The sequence below is a fragment of the Monodelphis domestica genome, chromosome 3 (assembly GCF_027887165.1).
Source record: "Monodelphis domestica isolate mMonDom1 chromosome 3, mMonDom1.pri, whole genome shotgun sequence".
Classification (NCBI taxonomy): Eukaryota; Metazoa; Chordata; class Mammalia; order Didelphimorphia; family Didelphidae; genus Monodelphis; species Monodelphis domestica.
Window position 1 is genome coordinate 35,527,440 of NC_077229.1, and position 17,528 is coordinate 35,544,967.

The 17,528-nt window shown below is 40.9% G+C and overlaps 1 protein-coding gene across 3 annotated transcripts in view; it reads left to right on the forward strand.

Moving 5' to 3' along the window:
- Positions 1-683: 683 nt before the first annotated feature.
- The window catches only part of MED13L (mediator complex subunit 13L), a 446,607-nt gene continuing 429,762 nt past the window's right edge, over positions 684-17,528 (forward strand). The window contains exon 1 of one of the 3 annotated variants that reach the window (XM_001365370.4): positions 684-1,450. In XM_001365370.4, the coding sequence (XP_001365407.2) occupies positions 1,379-1,450 (72 nt within the window). In that variant the 5' untranslated portion in view covers positions 684-1,378. The remainder of the gene's footprint in view (positions 1,451-17,528) is intronic. The other 2 variants (XM_007489989.3, XM_007489988.3) reach the window with 2 other exon arrangements.

The following is a 17,528-nucleotide window of genomic DNA, read 5'->3' on the forward strand; positions in this document are numbered from 1 at the left end:
GGCGAGGCGAGCCCCGCGGTCGGCGGCCGCCATTGCTGTCAGAGGCGAGAGAGCGAGCGAGCCCGTGGAGGAGGGAGGAGGAGGCGGCGGCAGAGCCCTAGCCTGATTGGGGAGGAGGGAGGGAGGGGGGTGGGGGGAGGAAGAGGAAGGAGGGGACGGTGCCGCCGCCGCTGCTGCTGCTGCCGCTGCGGCTTCACGGCGGCACCCCTGGCGAGTCCGCGGCGGCGGAGGACGAGGAGGGCGAGGCGGCGGCGGCGCAGGCGGAGGCCTGCGAGCACGGCCCGGGCGGCGGCGGCGCAGGCGGTGGCGGCGGGGCTGCTCGTCTCCTCTCACACTCCAATACGAGCCTTAGCCTCAGCCTGTCGCGCGGCCCCGCTCGCCTCCGCGCGCGCCCGCGGCCCTCTCGGCGCGCCCCCCCCGCCGCACTCCTCCTCCTCCTCCTCCTCCTCGCCCCTCCCCTCCCCTCCGCTCCGCTCCGCTCGCGCTGGGATTCCGTGACTGGAAATAAACAAGGCGACGGCGGCGGCGGCGGCGGCGGCGGCGGCGGCGGCGGGGGCTGGGGCTGGGGCTGGGGATCTGCCTCGGGGGCGGCGGAGCGCAGCCGGCCCCGCGCAGCGCAGCCAGCCCCGGGTGGGGGCCGGGCCGGGCCGGCGGGCGGGCGGGCGGGCGGACAGCGCCCCCCTGCAGCCGCAGCAGCAGCAGCCGCGGCGGCGGCTCCGGCTCCGGCTCCAGCTCCGGCTCCGGCTCCGGCTCCGGCTCCGACCACGACCACCAGCCACCAGCTTCTCCGCCTCCGTCGCTTCCGTCCTTGGCCGTCTCGACTCGGCCCGGCGGAGCCTGCAGGACGGCAGACGAGGCCCGGGCGTCCTGCGCACGAGCCTCGGCCCGCGCTCCTGCAGGGAGTGAGCTTAGGGGTGTCTTGGCTCCAAAGGAGCCCCGCGGGCCGTCCGATCGCCCTTCCCTCGGCCTTCCGAAAGGCCGTGCCTGCCGCCTCCCGCCCAGGCTCCTGGAGCTGCTGCTGTTGTCGTTGCCGTAGCTGTAGCTGCCGCCCCGCCCCGGGAGCCACTCGCGTCCCCCGCGCTCTCCAGCCGCAGGAACCGAGGCCGATCGGAGCAGGTCATTGGCGGGGGCTGCGACCGAGACGGGAGCTGGGGCGATTCCCCCCGCCGCCCCCTGCAGCCGCGGCTGCTGCCTTTTCCTCCTCCTCCTCTTCGGAGCTAGCAGCAGCAGCAGCAGAAACAGCAGCAGCGCCACCACCGCCGCCGCCGCTGCCGCCGCCGCCTCCTCCTCCTGCCTGGGCGCAGCTGCTTTCCCTGCTGGGGTTGCTTCGGACTCGGTCAGACATGCCCCGCTCTGGCGGCCGGTCTCGGGGAGGATCATGACTGCGGCAGCGAACTGGGTGGCGAACGGGGCGAGCCTGGAGGACTGCCACTCCAACCTCTTCTCGCTGGTGAGTCGGCCCCCGGGACTGGGGGCAGGAGGGTGGGGGTCAGCAGCCGTCCCCTGCGCCCAGCAACTTTCTCCGCGTCCATCCACTGCGGCCCCGGGCTTTATATTCCTTTGCTGGTGGGACTGTGCCTGGTCGCCCCTCCCCTCGCGTCTCCCCCCTTCGGCTTCCCTGGCGACTCTGTTCTCGATCTCTCCCTCTCCCGCTTTGATCGACTCTCTCCTTGGATCGCTTCCAGTGTTTATTTTGCTCTTTAAAATCATTTGTCGTGAGCGCGTCTTCTTGAAGCTGCTCCATTGATTTGCATGTGAAAGTATCAAAGCCCGAGAGAGCCGGGGTCACACTTTCCTGGCGGACCTTTCGTTGCATTTTTCTTTCCTTTCTTTAATTTTCCCCCCTCTTAATTTAAAGCCATCACTCATGTCTAGGAGAGTCATCTTTTTTTTTTCCGCTTTCCTTTTCGACTCCTTGCCTTTGTGAATGGGAGTGTGTTGGTTTAATTTCATCCCGAATTGCTTCGCAATTTTCAGCGAAAACACTTCATTTGAATATGATTGTGTCAGTGAGGAATAACCCTCGGAGCAAGCTCTCCGGATTGTAAACATAAACAGCTGGCTGCGGGATGCTTACTACTCCGTGTAGATCTCGAAAATCTTTTGCCTCGGCCAGTCCGAAAGCGGAGAAAGCCTCCTCCCCCTCCCCTCCCCTCCCCTCCCCTTCCTTTTAAAAAAACGTTCCCCCCCCCCCCCCCCAGCACCACCAGAAATCCACAGACGTGCCCTCCTGGGCGGTGGGATGACATCGCTTTTATCCTCCTCCTCTTCTCTCCTGGTAATCGACAACTTTTACTTCCAATTCAGATTGCACGGCTTATCTAGGAACCGCGATGGAGTCAATTGTTCTTATTGAACGAGAGCCCCCAAACTATAACGTTAAATTAATCCAAATGAAAACATAGACCGCGGCTGCAACTGTTTCCTGGCTCTTAATGACACTTGGTGGTAAATGTCACCCTTGCTTTATTGAGCTGTATCCCAAAGTCCTGAAAGCGATCACATCATTGAAGCTTGTATTTATGCTAATAATTGCAGTGCGCGGTTTTTCACTGTGCTTTGTGTATGGATTATTATGTGTATAGCTATGTGCTTGTGGTGCTAGCAGAAATTTGTTTAAATATTGAGAAAAGCTTTGTAAACAGAGCGGAGAAGGCTGTGTGTAGAGCATTTAATTGTGGAATTAGCTGAACAGTTTATTTCGCTGACGTTTTAAAAAGGCTTACTATAAGTTGTGCAGCTTCTGGGGCTCTGAACATTGGAAAGCACACGTTTTTTGGAAATCCTTTCTGTGAGACTTGTGTGCTGCAGATTGTAGCAGCATCTCTTAATCCTTGTTTACTCTAGATAAATAATTTAGTGCTTCGAATGTAATTAGTTACATTTAATTATGGGTAGCATAGATTTTTTTCTGTCAGCATCTAAGCTGAGAAATGTACATTCTGACCAGCCTTTTCAAGTGAAAGTGCTATTTTGTTTTTAATGACAATTCGTAAATATTGTCAGCTACAAAACAACTTTTCCAGGGAAAGTGTCCCTTTAAATCTCAAGTAGTTGTGGAATAGAAGCAGTAGCACCATATTCATAGTCATATTAATTTTAAGTTGTTGCATTTGTAAGAAATTGTTATGAAACTGATTTGAATGCTAATTCTTACTCTTAGAATTACATGTTAATATGGTTTTCTAAATTAGTCTATTTAGATAACCCAGAAAATGAAGATGTTGTTTGATAGGAGTATACACCTGCTTTTTCTGTTAGTATATCAATTGGCATCAGTCAGATAGAAACCTTCATAGAGTAGTAAATTTATTGATTAAGTGGGAATGAAAATGTTTTCGTTTAGCCAAATTGACACATTTTCAGGTAATTAAAATAGCCCGTTGCCCAGAGACAGTGGATAGTGAACACACAAACTGCCATGTATATTGCTGATACAGCTTTTGTTTGTGGTGAATTTAGTGTAACATTGTATTTATGACCAGGTTTATGCTTACCACTTTAAAAATCGACCCAGAAACAGCTGGTTTTCTTTATTTTACAATTTACTCTTAAAAAGCCTGATGGAGGAATGATAGTAGCTAAGAAATTATATTCAAGTACTTGAGAGATATTTTATATAAAACTCCCCAGTTTTGTAGATTTGAGTACTTTGTTACTGTAGTGATGACAATTGCTGTATGTGTTCTCTACACTTATCAGGCTTCTTAAAATTCCTTTAGAAACTTAAGTTTATATTCCTGTAGAACCTTTCAGGTAGAAAAATACATTTAATAAGATGAATGCCATATTTCTTTGTTTAGAGAAGGGTTGGAACAGGTGTCAAAGTTCTTTAGGAAACAATTGAAACATAAGTTTATTCTGTGGTAAAGTTTTTTTATTCTAAAAGTAGAATTTCTAATTCAATCCTTTAAACATTATTGGTTTATAATGATGTAAACATTGCTACTACAGAATGCCTCTGAAGATTGCTAATACGTTATTAATATTTCTGTGGACTGAACTTTGAATTTTCATATGTCCCATATAAGACTTCTCTTATTGGCCATAAAACTTTAAAGCATGCCTACTCTTTGGGGGCAGCGTGATTTCTGAGTAGTGTTCTGGATGTAAGATTTGTGCATGTCATCAAATTACTGTAGTTCATACTGAAACACAAACCAGAGATTGGAGAGTTAAGATTCTACATTGTAGTATCAACCCGCCCACTCTGCATTAACTATAGGTGTTCATTATGCCTTAGCAAAAGTTTATTATGCAATGTGGGTGGATTAAGGCTTCTGCTAGTGCTTTAAGTATTTTATTTTCGGATTGTCACGTTTCAACATGTTGTAGTGCATCCTATTTTTTAGATTCCTGTCTTTAACTTCTTGTTTTATTTTATATATTAAAAAACTTGATTGTGTATTTGATCAGGGTTGTAGCCATGTGTGTTCCTCATAGACCCTGCTGTGAGATTTGTAGCTACTGCATGAAGTTCATGCTTGACTGTGCCTTTGTGACCCAAATAGTTTTCTCATGTGGTCCATCACATTTCTGGGTGAGGATGATAACTCACTTATCATAGTTCAGATTCACTTATCTGTGTGAAAGCTGCCCTTTGGCAAGTGTAACAATTTATGCTTAGGGGGTGTGAATGTGCACCCTAGTACAAGCTCATTTTAGAATTTCCAGACCAGCTGAAGTGCATTTTTAGTATTGTTTTACATTTTACTAATATGGAAAATAGTAATTGTGTCTTTAGACTTAAGTGCATACATTTTCGAGGTGTTTAGAGTGATGTAATTCTTAGTGTACTACACTATACATTCAAATTGTTGTCTGCTTAGAATTTTACCTTCTTAAAAATGAGTAATTGAGTAACTCAGATTCTTCCGCCCACAGCAATTAGAAGACACATTTCTAATTGAGGTTCATTAATCCTTCATTTGAAGCTTTTAAAATAATCTATTGACCTCATACCTATTTTTGTAAGTGTGTGTGTGTGTGTGTGTGTGTTTTAAATTAGGGAAATGTAATTTATATCAATCTTACTCTAGCTTTTGAAATAAATACATTCTCTTGAACTAGAACCAAACAGAAGTTATCTCACATGCGTTTGGGGAGAAGGAAGTGTTTTCTATAATCATATTTACCAGGCATTTTTTATTCACATGCAAGTACACATTGGTTGCAATTAAAATTTTTAATATTTACTTCATAAGTGTTAATTTCATACTAGTTCATTTTCTTTTTTTGCAAACATTCCTTATTTGCTAATGCATGTTTTTTATTTAGCATTTTGTTGTGGTGGTTCACCGTGTTTGTATATTTTTAATAGCAATAATTGCTATCCAATAAGAGTGCTATATTAACCTCCAATTGCTAGTAAATATTTTTAAGTACATAATAGACAGCAATTTAACAGGCATGGTGAAGCAGTTTACTGGACCATTTTAAAGAGTCATTTGTACGTGTGACGAGTTCATAATTTAAAGAGAACAGACTATATACTGAGACCCATATGTTGGCACTACAGAATGTTCAGCTGTATTGTTATTTGGAAATACTCATGGGAGAAAATTGAATTGTGTGTTTGAGAGAGAGAGGGAGAGAGATATTTGGTGATAAGGAGATGTTACTGTCTTATGTTTTCATTTGTTTATATTCATATGGAATCCATGTAGTTATTTGATTTTATCTTGAAAAATCTATTCTTTTGGTCTTCTTTCAACTGTACACACACACACACACACACACACACACACACACACACACACACACACGTTAAAGTAAATTGCAGTGGATTACATTTACTTGATATAGAAAATACTCTATTTTGTTCATTGATTTAACTAATTGATTACACTTTAAAATAATGTAAATTAAGGTATATATTTTAAAGGTTATCTCTTCCCCAGTCTTAATTTAGCTGTAAGATTATTAATGCATTAGAAATGCACTAAAGTGTCATGTATATATAACAGGAACCCTATTGCTTTCTTTCTCAAATTTAAAAATTGAGATTAAAAGCTCAGTATTATACCTTGTATTCTTATGAGCATATTTTTCATTACAGCTATTTTTGTTAAAAGTATCCTGTCATCATATCTCTAAAAGTTTAAGATTCCAAGATAAAATAGTCTAAAACCTTTTTCTTTTTTTTGAGGGAGTAGGAGGTGAGATAGTGGAAAATATTACTTAACATTCCTTACCTTTAAGCTATTTGTGGTATGGATTTCTCTTTCTGGAGGTGGGTGGCCTACTTATCTCACAAAAGACAACCAATGAGAAAGAAGATCAAGGGAAGCTTGTGCATTTCTGTCATGGTTGAATCCCTCATTGCATCTATTTCTTAGAAATGCTGAAAAAGGATCTCTGGCATATTGCTCTCTTAATACTGATCATTTGTTTAAAGTGTGGCATAGAGGCAAAGCTGTTTTATCAACTGTTTGCCCTGTGTGGTGTTCCTTCACCAGCATTTCTACTTGGCCATGGAATAAACATTCCTATTTTCGGAAATTACATTTACTGTGCTACAGTGAGGTAATCATGTAGCCTTAAAAAAATGTGCCTCTGGGATATTGTTAAATGGATACAGTTGTTGCCTATGATTTGCTAGAGACTTAAAACTAATGACTAAAAATATTTGTAAAATGCGTTTTGAGTTTAGAAAAAAATGTTCTTAGGTTTTTAAAGTTATTTGACTTCACAGTCACATTCAGATGATGCTGTGAATGATAATCCTTTTTTTTTCTCACTGATTTAGGATGTTAGCTTTGTATTTGGGGGAGAAGTTTCTTAATTGTGGAGGAGAGACACTTTTACATTACATTTTAAAGATATTAGCATAAAATAAAGACAAGGCAGTTTGCATATATGAAATATGTACAATTTGTTCAATTTTTCTTTTGTATGATGGCATCTAGGTATGTCAGCATAATTATCATTACTTTGGCTGATATGTTGGTTCAAACTATTATATATGTTACATAATTGCTTATGTGCTTTTATACAAATATACCATAAACTTCTGATCCTTTTAGTTTTAAAGTAATGGCTTACTAATAATTTAGTAATTTCATGATCATTTAGTAAAGTAACAATATAGACATTAGGTAAAATAGTTCACTAAAATTCAGGTAAAAGGTGGGTTGTTCATTATAGCCTAGAATGTCAAAAGTTGAAGAGGTAAATCTAATCCAGAAGCTTCATTCCTTATTTTTTAGGGAGTTGGAAACTGAGGTCCAGAGTCAGTAATGCAATCTTTCCAAGTGTTACATAGGGAATATGCTGGGACTGTTAGAACTGAAGTATCTTGACTTTTTTTCAGGTAATTTTTAAAAAATACCAAACCATTTCCATTTTTTATTTGTAGAATGAAATATTTAATTTAAAAAATTCTGGAAGCATATTTGCTTTATTGTTTTCTTTAAGTGGTGCTCATTAGTTTTTGACAATAATACTGGAATAATTCAGGAAAATGAAATGTTCGTTGTGTTTCCACAATTTGGCTTTTTTGATACATTTTTGAGTAATTGCTTTCTCATTTTAGAGGAATTGTGGGTGGAATCTAGTTAAGACCATTTTTATAATGCTGCGCAGTGTCATAGAGCTCTGGTTGACATGTGTCTGAATTTTGGACTTATTTCATGTGCAGTGAAAGTCTATTGCTGTAAATAGAAGTGGTACCTTCCAAAAAGAATGTATTAACTTTTTTTTTTCATATTTACCATTTCTTTAGCCTAATATTGTGGCTATAATTGTCGATAAAGACAGGCTCTGAGGTTTTTATTAACAACCAAAGATTGTAAGTAAACATTCAGTCATTTATTCTTTCTGACAGCTCCTTAGTCCTTTTTATTCTAACAATTAGAATCTAATTTTGTGTGTTAAAGATTATTGTCTTGGAAGACAGTGCCTAACAATGAAAGTTCTTAATGTTCACAGCAGAACCTAAAGACCTTTTAAATATACTTAAAAATTTTAGTAGCACTGAACTCTGACAAAAGTATTGAAAGAATAATTAAAATAAGTGACACATGGAGTTAATTGTGAGAGAATACTCTGAATAGTTTTAATGTATTGTAATTTCTTGTTGCTATAGAGGAAACTTCAATCTAGAGAATATTTGTTTTTTGTTTTTTTTTTTACAAATGAGGATGCTTTATGGATTTTAGATCTAGGAAGAGATGATTAGCTTCTTTTTTATATGGGAGAAAGTAAAATGTAAAAATATAAATTCTAAAAAATTAGCTTCTAAACTTTTGAGTAAAGAAATATTTAATGTTAGTAGTCCTCATGCAAGCCACTTCTCTGGACTTCTGTGTTTTTATTAAATCTATTAAATGAAGGTGCTAGACTAGATGAAGGTTTGATTCCCTTCTTGCTCTAAATTTTGTGATCTTATAGTTAGTTACTGGCACATAAACAGTATTCCCACTTTACAGACTTAATTTTTTTGCTCTTTGTTAAAACCTGAATGATTTTTATCAATATTTATTTAACCCTAGGTATATTAAATATTATTTCCTTGGACATTTATTATGATTATGTTCTTTCAGCAAATTGTATAAAATTATTAAAGCCAGAACCTTCTTGATTCATAGGTATGGACTTTATCTGACCATAAATGAAAACTTCTCCATTGTTCAAATTCAATAGACATTTAATTCAGAAAACATTTATTGAATGTCTATGTGTAAGGTGTTGTGTTAAGCATTGGTTGGGGGAGGGAATAGAGTCAGGGCAGTAAAATGTTTCCCATCTCCAAGTTCTTTTTAGTATTTAGTCTGGTGGGATATGAATGTTTATGGATTACAAACATAAACACAATTGTGATTCAAACTACAATGTGAAAGCATGTAAAAAATAATAAAAGACCTGGTAAAGGTCAAAGGAGGAAGGGATTAAGGAAGAGAACACAGAAGAATTACAGAATGTTAGAATTGCAAAAGATCATTTAAATTTCATTTCCTTTTTATGAATGAGCAAAGTGACTTGTCTAAGGTGACATAGCTCATAAATGACTGAGTCAGGATTTGAGCCAATGACCACTGGTAAGTCAGCACTCTCTTCACCATACAAGTTTGTTTGTTTGTTTGTTTGTTTGTTTGTTTAGACCCTTACTTTCCCTCTTGTGTATTGGTTCCAAGGCAGAAGAGTGGTAAGGGATTGGCAGATGGAGTTAAATGACTTGCCCAGGGTCACCCAGCTAGGAACTATCTGAGGTCAAATTTGAACCTAGGACCTCTTGTCTCTAGGCCTGGCTCTCAATCCACTGAGCTACCCAGCTGCCCCCATACTAGGTTTTAATAATTGTTATAATACTTAATACTTAACAAATGTTTGTTGAGTAAATCAGAATTATCTGCCATAGTAGAAATCATGAAGGAGAGTTAGTTGAGGTTTTTGGATATTTTTGAAATATTGAATATTTGGCATCCATAAAAGAGGAGTAGAGGCAGGTAAGTTGTGCAGTAGACATAGCAACTAGACTCTAGTATCAGGAAGATTCCTCTTCATGAGGTCAAATCCAACCTCAGACACTTACTAGTTATATGACCCTTGGGCATGTCACTTAATCTTGTTTGCCTCAGTCCCTCATCTATCAAATGAACTGGAGAAGGAAGTGACAAACCACTCTAGTATCTTTGCCAAGAAAATCCCAAAATGGATCAGACAAAACTGAAATGACTGAATAACAGAAGAGGAGTAGAGTTTGTGTTATTGTTATTTGTTTATTGGCTTCTGTTACTTGCTTCATTCTCCACTCTGGAAGATACCCACTTTTGTTCCTGAGAATTAATGAATCATGTTATAGAGTTAATTTTGTAATTTTTAAAAAAAATTGTTGATTTATTTATATTTGACGCATGGCTTTCACCAACAATGCTAATCTCTCATTATGAAGTCTCAGATCTACCCTATTTGATCAAACAAAGCCAACTTGGACCTTTGGAGACTGGGAGTTGTTATGGTAGGCAGTCTTTGGTTTTAATATAAGAATAAATTTCCCAACACTAAGTGTTGTCCATAAGTAGAACTGAGAATCTCAGAGGTAGTGAGCTCCCTGACATTAGAGTGCTTTGTACATCTGAATGTGTAGTTGTCTTCTATCATGATTAAAGAGTATAAGGAGAAGATTGTTGACTAGTGTTGGGGAGGAGGCTGTGCCCCTTTGTTTAGTTCCCTCCTTTGAGACCTTGCTCCTTTGATTGTTGCTTTTCTATTTTTGTTTTGTTTTTACCTTTCTACTATTAGCTAAGTCCCCCCCTCCTCCATCTTCATGCAAGTGCAAATGTCCCATGACCTCTCTTTTGAAAAAGTCTTAATGCATTTTGTTTTCATACCAGTCATTTCTGAATATCTCCACTTTCCTACCCAATGAATTTTCCTTTCCCTTCTAACAAAGATAAGCATTGACTGCATCCTACAGCATATGCAATGTAATGGTATTAGTCTCTTTACTGACAATCCTCTCCACCTACCCCTGCTGCAAGGAGAGAATTTAATTCTTCTTTTTTTTTCTGGGGCCACACAATTTCCTCCTATTCTTTAGATACCAACCAGCCAACCAAACACAAAACTTTGTTTCTTGATTTTGTTGTCCCCTTAAGTTGTTGTTCTTTATCTCATGGCATCCCTGGATAGATTTCTGAGCCTTACTCTGTGGAAGGGCTTTCTAAGACCATTTAAGTGGGTACTTTATCCGCTCTCCCTCAGCTTTGCTGTCAAATACTTTTTAAACCTTTGCTTGAAAACCTCTACTGAAAGGGGGGGGAACCCAACCTCCATTTCCTGAGGCCAGCTCATTCTTCTTTGGAACAAGTCTATTGGGAAGTTCTTTATTATGATCCAAAGTTTGCTTTTTTGCAACTTCTAGACACCTACCCTTTTACAAAACTCGTACTGCCAAACCCTGAAAAGCAACAGTAAAAACTAGCATTCTTATAGGACTATGAGGTTTGTGAAGCTCTTTACAAATATTATCTCATTTAATCCTCACAACAACCCTAGGATCAAGGTGCTATAATTATTTCCATTTTACCAACTGAAAAAAAACCCAAACAAACTAAGTGACTTGCACAGAATCACACAGCTTTGTAAATATCTGAGACTGGTTTTGAATTCAGGTCTTTTTTTTTTTAATTTTATAATATTTTATTTGATCATTTCCAAGCATTATTCATTAAAGACAAAGATCATTTTCTTTTCCTCCCCCGCAACTCCCATAGCCTGATAGGGCTCCTGATAGGATTAGCTTTCCCTGGGTTGAACTGAGTATGCCCTGAGGCAGGGACCTTCAGTGAGACTCGGATGGAAGGGTCGGGCCAGGGGGTTACAAGCTCCCCCGTCTCTCTCTGTTTCTCTGCTGTCTGGGTGCCCCAGAGCCTGAGTCAGGTTTTCAGGAAGAGGCCTTCAGAATAGCCAGCCCTGAGGCTCTGAGGTTCCCTCTGCTGCCTTGGACTCTCTGGGTTGGGGGGGATGGGTCCTGTGACCTTCCTTCTGCCTACCCCTTAATTCCCAGTGATCTCAGGTTCTGGCTTTTTTGGGGGGGGTGTATCTTTTGATCCAGGTCCAGGTCCAGGAGGAGGATTTCCGGGGTCTATGCTGTTGATCGTTTTGAATTTTGGTGCCCTAGGAGCATATAGTTTGAGTTTGGTAGGGAAGGGTTTCCGGAGATCTGAACTTTAGCTTTCTCTAAGCCACCATGTTGACTGGAAGTACTTCTTCTTTTTTTTTAAATTTTATTTGGTCAATTTCAAACATTATTCCTTGGTTACAAAAATCATATTCTATTCTTCCCTCCCCTTTCCCCCCCCCTCGCCCTTCCCACACACAATTCCACTGGGTATTACATGTGTCCTTGATCAGAACCCATTTCCATGTTGTTGATGTTTGCACTAGGATGTTCCTTTAGTGTCTACATCACCAATCATATCCCCCTCAACCCAGGTAATCAAGCAGTTGTTTTTCTTCTGTGTTTCTACTCCCATAGTTTTTCCTCTGAATGTGGATAGTGTTTTCTCAAGTCTCTCTGAGTTGTTCAGGATCACTGCATTGCCACTACATTTGGTTGTACCACAGTGTATTGGTCTTTGTGTACAATGTTCTCCTGGTTCTGCTCCTTTCACTCATTCTGCATCAATTCCTGGAGGTTGTTCCAGTCTCCATGGAATCCCTCCACTTTATTATTCCTTTTTGCACAGTAGTATTCCATCAGCAACAGATACCACAATTTGTTCAGCCATTCCCCAATTGAAGGGCATCCCCTCGTTTTCCAGTTTTTGGCCACCACAAAGAGCGCAGCTATGAATATTCTTGTACAAGTCTTTTTCCCCATTATCTCTTTGGGGTACAAACGCATCAGTGCTATGGCTGGATCAAAGGGCAGACAGTCTTTTAGTGCCCTTTGGGCATAGTTCCAAATTGACCTCCAGTATGGCTAGATCAATTCACAACTCCACCATCAATGAATGCATTAATGTACCTACTTTGCCACATCCCCTCCAACATTCATTACTTTCTGTTGCTGTCATCTCGGGTCTTCTTAACTCCAGGCCCAACTATATACCATATCACCTAAAGTATGGTTACAGATGCTGCCTCTAAATAAAAAATATTTATTTTTCAGCTTCTTGTAATCTTTATTCTAACCATAATACTCTTGAATATGCTGTCCTAGAGGTCAACAGTGAATTCTTAATTGCTAAATCCCGTGGCCATTTCCAAATTTTTATCCTGCTTGACCTGCTGTTATTTGATACTGTTAATCATCACCTCCTGGATACCCTTTCTTCCCTGGCTTTTCAGGACTATGCCTTTACTATTGACTCTTTGTTTTTTGGCTACTCTCTGACTCATTTATTGACTTCTTCCTTGCTCCTCAATTTTGAGTATCAGTCAAGGATCTGTGCAGGGCCCTCTTCTAGTTCTAGATTCTTTTTCTGTATTATCTTACCCCACTCCCTTGGATTCAATTATCACCCTTTTGCAGTTGACTCACACTCTTTAGTGTGTTCAGCCTTAATATTTTCCCTGAACTGTAGTCCAGTCTGCTAGGCACCCTTGCCCAGATGTTTTGATTAGCATCCCAAACAGAATTCATCATCAGCTCTAATCCTCATCTGACTTTTCAGTTTCTTTTTGTTTTAAAAACCCTTACCTTCCATCTTAGAATCAATATAGTGATTGGTTCCAAAGCAGAAGAGCAGTAAGGGCTAGGCAGTGGAGGCTAAGCTACTGGCCCAGGGTCACACAGAGTATATGAAGCTAAATTTGAATCCAGGACCTCTTGTCTCTGGGTCTGGCTCTCAATCCATTGAGCCACCTAGCTGTCCCTCAGTTACACTTTAAAAAAAAATGCCCTTACCTTCCATTTGAGAATTAATTATTGTGTATTGGTTCCAAGGAACAAAAATGGTAAGGGCTAGACAATGGGGGTTAAATGACTTGCTCAGGATCACACAGCTGGCAGTCGCACTTTTAAATGAATTTGCGCAATTAATTACAGGGACATTTATGTATATTTGGAAACCCATACATGTGTGAGAGATTATAAAAAAGCATGTGGACTGCATTTTAAGGCTTCTATTTGGCTTTTTTGAGCTAGGTTTAGTAAAGTTCAAAATCTGAGTGTAAATGAATTTGTTGTCTGCAAAAATTCCCTTGTTTCCCTAGGAGTCCTATGCACTTAGGTTGGGCAATGCTGTGGGACGTAGTCTAGCCTGCATAGTTTGGTGTTTAAGGGGCCATGCTAGTTCTAACTAGTCTTTCTAGTCATATGTCAGTAGCCACCTTTCATAAATTCTCCATGGAAGCCCCAATAAACTACTTATGTTTTTTCTCAGTTCTACCTCCACCCCCAATCTCTCTCATTTGTTCCAGCTGTTCTGATGTCTGGAGTGTAAGGTCCCTTCTTCTAGGTCTTTGACAATCCTTTTCAGTTGTCTCTCTGACCCCCAGAAGAGATCTTTCCCACCTTACCTTCTCCTCAAAGACCTTTTTTTTTCTTTCTCTTGTCTCTTATAATCTTATGCCATAACTTGTTCATCCATTCTCTAAGTGATGGACAACTCCTCAGTTTTCAGTTATTTGCCATTATAAAAAGAGCTGTTGAGTTGGGTCTTGAAAGAAGTCAGTATAGCCTGGAGGCAGAGGTGAAGAAGATGACCTTGGGCATGGGGAGTAGCAGCTAGGGCAAATTTGGAGAGGGGAGATGGGAGTGTCATATGGGAGGTCAGTAGGATTGTAGAGTGAGTGGAAGTCAATAAAACATTTGAAGAAGGGCGAGATTGTGAAAAGTTTAAATGATAAAAAGATAAGTTTGTATGTAATCTTAGAGATGAGAAGGAGTCAGTGGAGTTTTCCTTGGTTGGGTGGGTAGGGTGATATGGTCAAGCCTATTTACAATTTAGGGAAATCACTTTAGCACCTCTGTGGTGGATGGATTGAAGTGGTGAGAGACTTGAGGCAAAGGATGCCAGTTAGAAAGTGATCACAGTAATCATTGGAGATGAAGACCTGATTAGGGTGGTGAGTATGCAGATATAAATGACAAGATTTGGCAACAGATTGCAGCCAGTGAGTGAAATTAAGGAGTCTTTAATATGAACCTAGCTGTCTCTGAAGATAGAAGGCAATTATATATTGTAGGAAATGACTATACAAGTCTTCGTGCAGTCAGATTATTTACTTGTAAGGGGAAAAAAATTAATGCTGTATTAGAAGAGAAAATAAAATGAGACAATATGACAAAGAATCAACAGTTCCAATTCAACCTACTTAACAAAATGATTTCCCAAATTAGGAACTGGATAAAGGAATAGATATTAACAAACCTAATACTATCTCCTAAGACAGTTTAACTGATATAAGTCACATGCTACAGTGAGAATCTAAGAGAATCCAGAAACTCCCTTAGCCAGCAAATACTCGATTCTCTTGCCAAGAATAGAGATAGAAACCAATTGTAACACTGGTTTAGGATATTAACTGATTTGTAAAATCTTATGGAGGAGAATAACGGAAGATTATGAATAATATTGTATAAAGCTGCAAGAAGCAGCAGAGGAAAAATAAATTAATCGAAAGCTTGGCAAGAGACCTGAACTAACTCTGAAATTCCTTTATCTGATCATAGGCTTATTATTCCATCTTTGCCTATGTCTTATGGCATCTAGTCCTGTCCTTTGTTTTCACTATGACTTCCATTCTCTTAACTCCTTCATTCTTTCTTAGATTGTCATCTCTAGCCTAGCTATTCTCTGTTTCCTCTGGACTCATAGGCGAATCAATTTATACTCTCAAATCCCTTTCCCTATCACTGATTTTACCTTGCCAAACATCAGTTTTGGATTACTGTTACTATCTGCTTCCTCTTTTCATTTTCTGTTGAGCAGAAATGGAGGAATCCACTTCTTGTCCTAAACCCTCCCTACTTCAAACTTTCCTATTATTGTTGAGGAAAACACTTGTCTTCCCACCCAGACTTCCAACTTTAGCATCCCACACTCCCGACTTTCTCATCTTACATATTCAATCCTTTGCCAAATCATGTCATTTCAACCTCCACATTTCTTGCCTATTCATCCCTTTCTCCTTATTCAGACAGCCACAACTCTGGTTTAGGTCCTATTAGTTTATACCTGGATAGCTGCAGTAGCCTCCTAACTGTTCTCTTTGCTTTCTGGCTCCTTTCTTTCTTTCTTTCTTTCTTTCTTTCTTTCTTTCTTTCTTTCTTTCTTTCTTTCTTTCTTTCTTTCTTTCTTTCTTTCTTTCTTTCTTTCTTTCTTTCTTTCTTTCTTTCTTTCCTTCCTTCCTTCCTTCCTTCCTTCCTTCCTTCCTTCCTTCCTTCCTTCCTTCCTTCCTTCCTTCCTTCCTTCCTTCCTTCCTTCCTTCCTTCCTTCCTTCCTTCCTTCCTTCCTTCCTTCCTTCCTTCCTTCCTTCCTTCCTTCCTTCCTTCCTTCCTTCCTTCCTTCTTTCTTTCTTTCGTTCCTCCCTCCCTCCCTCCCTCCCTCCCTCCCTCCCTCCCTCCCTCCCTCCTTCCTTCCTTCCTTCCTTCCTTCCTTCCTTCCTTCCTTCCTTCCTTCCTTCCTTCCTTCCTTCCTTCCTTCCTTCCTTCCTTCCTTCCTTCCTTCCTTCCTTCCTTCCTTCCTTCCTTCCTTCCTTCCTTCCTTCCTTCCTTCCTTCCTTCCTTCCTTCCTTCCTTCCTTCCTTCCTTCCTTCCTTCCTTCCTTCCTTCCTTCCTTCCTTCCTTCCTTCCTTCCTTCCTTCCTTCCTTCCTTCCTTCCTTCCTTCCTTCCTTCCTTCCTTCCTTCCTTCCTTCCTTCCTTCCTTCCTTCCTTCCTTCCTTCCTTCCTTCCTTCCTTCCTTCCTTCCTTCCTTCCTTCCTTCCTTCCTTCCTTCCTTCCTTCCTTCCTTCCTTCCTTCCTTCCTTCCTTCCTTCCTTCCTTCCTTCCTTCCTTCCTTCCTTCCTTCCTTCCTTCCTTCCTTCCTTCCCTTCGATCTTGGAGTCAATACTGTGTATTGGCTCTAAGGCAGAAGAGTGGTAAGGGCTAGGCAGTGGGGGGCAAGTGACTTGCCCAGGGTCATACAGCTGGGAAGTGGCTGAGGCTGGATTTAAACCTAGGACCTCCCATCTCCAGGCCTGACTCTCAATCCACTGAGCCACCCAGCTGCCCCCTCTTCTGGCTCTTTCTAATGCAATTCAACTTTTACTCAAATGTGAAATTTTGAAAATTTCAATGTGATTTTCCTAAAATGGAGGTCTTGACTATATCATAATCATTTTTAATGAGTTCTAGTGGTTCCAGTGGATCCAATATAAACTCTTCCTAAAGCCTCTACTTAAAGAGGGCTACTAGGCCAGCCAACTCTTCATTTTCTACTAGCTGCACTCCTTTAATGGAACTTCACTATGAACATGTTCCCAGGAAAACTCATCACCAGGAAACTTATTACCCTTGAGATTGTATCAGCTTTTATACTCATCAGTACCCTCTGCCCTCTTTTGATTGGAGTATTGGATGGCCAAGCAAGAACTGGTTAATTCTTCATTTCCTTATTGTATCTGTAGATTTCTACTTTCTTTCTTTGCCCTCTTCCCCTTTAACTTCCTTTTTCTGTGTTGTCTTCCCTCAGTGGATTGTAATCCAGTGGATTTTAAGGTCCAAGACTGTCGGCATGACTCATGACCTCAAATGTTTATTGATTGACTGACACTGTTTGGCATTTTAAATTGTCATAAGAATTTTACTTTCCATTTATACATTTTACTCCCCTCTACACAATTTACAAAGTGATGCAGTGGTTAGAGTACTGGGCCTGGAGTTAAGAAGACTTGAGTTCAGATCTGGCCTTAGGTACTACCAGTGTGACTGGACAAATTACTTAACCCTTGTTTGCCCAGTTTTCCTATCTGTAAAATGGAGATAATAACAGCCTCCCAGGGCCCCATGACAAAAAAGGTAAAAATTGTAAAGCACTTAGCAGAATGCTTCTTACATACAACACACCATATAGATGTTGATTATTATCATCATTAT